The sequence below is a fragment of the Terrapene carolina genome, unplaced genomic scaffold (assembly GCF_002925995.2).
Source record: "Terrapene carolina triunguis isolate 2854851 unplaced genomic scaffold, T_m_triunguis-2.0 Scaffold84, whole genome shotgun sequence".
Taxonomy (NCBI): Eukaryota; Metazoa; Chordata; order Testudines; family Emydidae; genus Terrapene; species Terrapene triunguis.
In genome coordinates, this window is record NW_020664435.1 from 41,037,861 (window position 1) to 41,041,948 (window position 4,088).

General features: G+C 48.4%; 1 protein-coding gene across 1 annotated transcript; it reads left to right on the forward strand.

The window, feature by feature from the left end:
• The first annotated feature begins 1,970 nt into the window (after nucleotides 1–1,970).
• On the forward strand, nucleotides 1,971–3,299 carry PTF1A (pancreas associated transcription factor 1a). The gene is made up of 2 exons (XM_024194465.2): nucleotides 1,971–2,607; nucleotides 3,097–3,299. The coding sequence occupies exons 1-2, from the start codon at nucleotides 1,971–1,973 to the stop codon at nucleotides 3,297–3,299; spliced, it is 840 nt and encodes a 279-aa protein (XP_024050233.2).
• Nucleotides 3,300–4,088: the final 789 nt, after the last annotated feature.

Sequence of the window (4,088 nt, forward strand, 5' to 3'; positions counted from 1 at the left end):
ACAAATGAGGGTTATTTTACAGCGGCCCACGGGGGTTGTTTCATTCCTCTTCATGTTTCTGAATAAAACCTACCGAACTAAAACTCGAACCTTATTCTTTTCTTTTACACGTCGGTGGGTTCAGTCCAAAAACAGGATTTCCCAAGAAATAGCTCTGACAAAGGCCTTTGTTCACTACTATGAGACACATTTTACTCTTATGTTATCAAAATTTTGTTAAATGCTTTGAAGTCCAGTCATTTATTACTTTTCCTGTCTTGCTTGCTGATATAGGAAGGATATGTTTCCATTTTTGTTTTGATCTGTTCAAATGCTTAGTAATACATTGGAAAGTGAATTTCGGTAAATCTCAACAGACTCTGCTGAGCAAAATATTGCAGTGTTAATCACAGAGGTAATCTTTCCCTAATCTGATGTGTAATCCATTTTACCCCAGTGAGAATTTTTAACACTTTAATCAATTAGAGTCAGCTAGAGAATTATTAACAGAACCTCGGCAAAATGACTGCATTCGTCAGAGGAGCAGTGTGGGGGGGGGGGAGGGAGGGAAGTAAAATCCGATATGTTTAAAATCGATACACACCCAAACGCAAGAAGTTGATGTAATTTATTTTGATGTTAGAGCGTCTTAATTTCAAACGCCAATAAAATAATAAAATAACACTCGAGCAATCCATCAACCATATGCCTGCTTTTAAAATAACTCTTAAAACGGCGTAAACTCACAGACTCTCTGAATACATTGTATTACTACTTAAATACACGGTGGAAAAATATTTAAGTGACTTGACAAAGACACCAAGTATCAAGGAATGAAATATACCTCTTCGGACGGCATACTTCGCGTCTGTAGATTTTGCGAATGTGATCTGTGTGAGTTAATGCTCCATTTCAAAAGTGTTTGATAAAGAAATAAAGATATTAAGGGGATGGCATGCATTTGCTGTTCAGCACCTTGTGTAGTTAAAAAGTCACCAGTGAAACAGATACTGTTCAAAATCTAGAATGACATGTTCACATTCTATAACAGAAGAAAGGGAAATACGTTGCTTTCATTAATTTTCTAAGAGCCCCCTAAGGAATGACAGTAGCAAAATGCTTTGTGACAGTCCAGGTGGATGTGAATATCGAACATCTCAGTCTGAGCAGAGGATGAACTCACGGTGCTTTAGGCTTCGTGCTCTCTAGGGCAGGTATCATCACCTTCCTCATAAGAGACTGAAGAATTGTATCATGCTAAGAGGCGCTCATCAAAGCCATGTTAGGGTCCACGATCTCTAAGACGCGGGGAATCTACAGCGTGGCGACAAACTAGCCTTGCTATTTCCCCTTCAGTTTGCTGAGTGTTGCGTTATAGGTAAATAGCACCGGGACGGGAAGGGCCACCAAGGGAGTCCTGCCCACAGTCCCGGTGATCTGGCGCAGATAAAATCACTCCGAGCTGCTACTGCTTTTCATCACCTCTTCCCCAACTCGGCCTGCATGTGCCCTGAGCAGGGGCGAGTGCAAACACCTGAAGGTGCCATAGCAGCGCCAGGTAGAGCTGGGGCAGCAGCTGGGGCAGCGCCCCCCCTCCCCACCGCCTGGACCAGGCCCCGCCTCTCCCCTCATAGCTCAGGAGCTTTCTAGGTGTATGCACCCCCACCCCCCGCGCCTGAGTCTCTCCCTCTCCGTCTCGCTCTGATTGGCTGGCGCTGTTGGTTAATGGCACGCGCCTGTGGATGTAGTTATAAGAATCCTCGCGTGCCAGCCCTCAGCTCTAGCAAGTCCCCAGCAGCCTCCCTAGAGAGAGGCAGAGGCGCCGGGGCAGGGCAGCGCCCGCAGCAGGAGCTGGGGCAGCAGCAGCAGGAGGAGGCTCACCGGGAGCAGCCAGGGCGAGTGGCTCAGGAGCAGTAGGAGGCTCCTCGCGGCTGGGTCCCCGGGCAGCAGCGGGCGGCAGCCGCCCCAGCGTGCCCGGGCCAGGGCGCAGCATGGAGACGGTGCTGCTGGAGCATTTCCCCGGGGGGCTGGACTCCTTCTCCTCGCCCCCCTACTTCGACGAGGAGGATTTCTTCACGGACCAGTCCTCCCGCGACCCCCTGGAAGCGGACGAGTTCCTGGAGCAGGACGTGGACTTCCTGAGCCACCAGCTGCAGGAGTATTACCGGGACGGGGGGCAGGGCGAGGGGGGCTATTGCTGCGAGGCGGCGGCCGCCGCGGCCAACTTCTCTTCCTCCTCCTCCCCCTCCTCGCCCAGCTTCCCCTACGAGTGCTGCGGGGCGGCCGCCTCTGAGCTGCTGTCCCCCGGGGGCAGGCTCAAGGCGCTGAGCTCCGCCAAGCGGCGCCGGCGGGTGCGCTCCGAGGCCGAGCTGCAGCAGCTGAGGCAGGCGGCCAACGTGCGGGAGCGCCGGAGGATGCAGTCCATCAACGACGCCTTCGAGGGGCTGAGGTCCCACATCCCCACGCTGCCCTACGAGAAGCGGCTCTCCAAGGTGGACACCCTGCGCCTGGCCATTGGCTACATCAACTTCCTGAGCGAGCTGGTGCAGTCGGACCTGCCCCTGCGGAGCGCCAGCAGCGAGAGCCCCAGCCAGCCCAAGAAAGTCATCATCTGCCACCGGGGCACAAGTAAGTGGGCAGCACAGACACAGGCGCCCAGGTCCAAATTGCTCCCTGGCGTAACTCCGTTGGCTTCCCTGGAGTTACACCAGGGCTGGGTTTACACCTCCCCAGATACACACAAAGACAGGCTCACACATGCTCTCAGAGGCGCACACACAGCGCGTTCTCCTTTGAACCGTTTGTCTGAAGGAATGTGCACCTTGCCTGTTGCCACGACTTCTCTCCTAGCGCAAGACTGCAGCTTGGATAGAGAAGGGCACCTTGTAGAGGGTTTGAGACCATCCACAGCTAGGCTGACCGGTAGAAGAGGGAGGAACCTGGTATTTTCAAACCCAGGAAAGCTGTTATTCTTTGCATGCCACACGGTAATGCTTATACATTTAGCTGGGTTACCTGCATCACTGAAACGGCCAAGAGCAAAGAGAAGGGGTTCCTGGACTGGTTCCCACTGGTATATAGCAAAATATTTATTTTCCTACTGCTCTCTTTTTCCAGGATCACCTTCTCCAAGCGACCCTGATTATGGACTGCCTCCTCTTGCTGGACACTCTCTGTCATGGACTGATGAGAAGCAACTTAAGGAACAAAACATTATTAGAACAGCTAAAGTGTGGACTCCTGAAGACCCCAGAAAACTAAACAACAAATCTTCTCTAAACAACATAGAAAACGAACCTCCATTTGATTTTGCATCATGAATCGTGAATATTTTGACTGTAAATGCAAACATGACACCAGTGTATATTTGTATGTAAAAACCTATATTTTAAACGTAATTTAAAATTCAAAATCTAATGGCAATCAATGTTTTTATTTATCTATTTATTATCAAGTAGAGTTAATGAGGTGGTATTGTCTATTTGTATGTATAATTTATATAATTTATCCTGATTTTAAAATATGCAATAGTTTTATTCTACCAGCACCTTTCGATAAAACTGTTCGGAAAACACTTCCAAAATATGAAAATAATTTATTACCACATGTGGACTATTTCTATGTTTGTTAATAATAAATCCTGATTAAACCTTCTAAGGCAGTTTATTTTGTGGGACATCGATGCTAAGACTATCAGGCAATATAATATTGAACTCAAATAATAAAAAGTTGGAAGTTTCAGCTACATCACAGACAAGTTATCTTGTAGAAGCCAAATAAGACCTGTGGTGTTTAAAGGGGCATTTCCTCAAAAGAGGGATTTAGGGTTCAGGAATAGTTTCAGGCTGGTTACTTGGTTCAAACAATGGCAGCATTATATTGTATCCGTACCATGGCCTCTCCACCAGAGCTGACTAGCGTTCAGCATAAGAAGCGTTTTTGAGGGCTGATCTTACATCGGTGGCGGGCATAATTTTGCTTTTCACTCCACCCTCTTTAGACGTGCCCTCCTGAAGTGTTTTAAAGTCATGGCTTTGTCCATTTCAATGGGTACTTCCATTCCCCTCTGCTTCTTTACAATGACACGGAGCTGGTTGTGGTTTCCACCA

What these genes read in the sequence shown, in the direction of transcription:
- PTF1A (XM_024194465.2), top strand. Translation starts at nt 1,971, where the DNA reads ATGGAGACGGTGCTGCTGGAGCATTTCCCCGGGGGGCTGGACTCCTTC. An exon ending in CATCTGCCACCGGGGCACAA is followed by an intron (nt 2,608 to 3,096) that starts GTAAGTGGGCAG and finishes CTCTTTTTCCAG; the next exon opens with GATCACCTTCTCCAAGCGAC.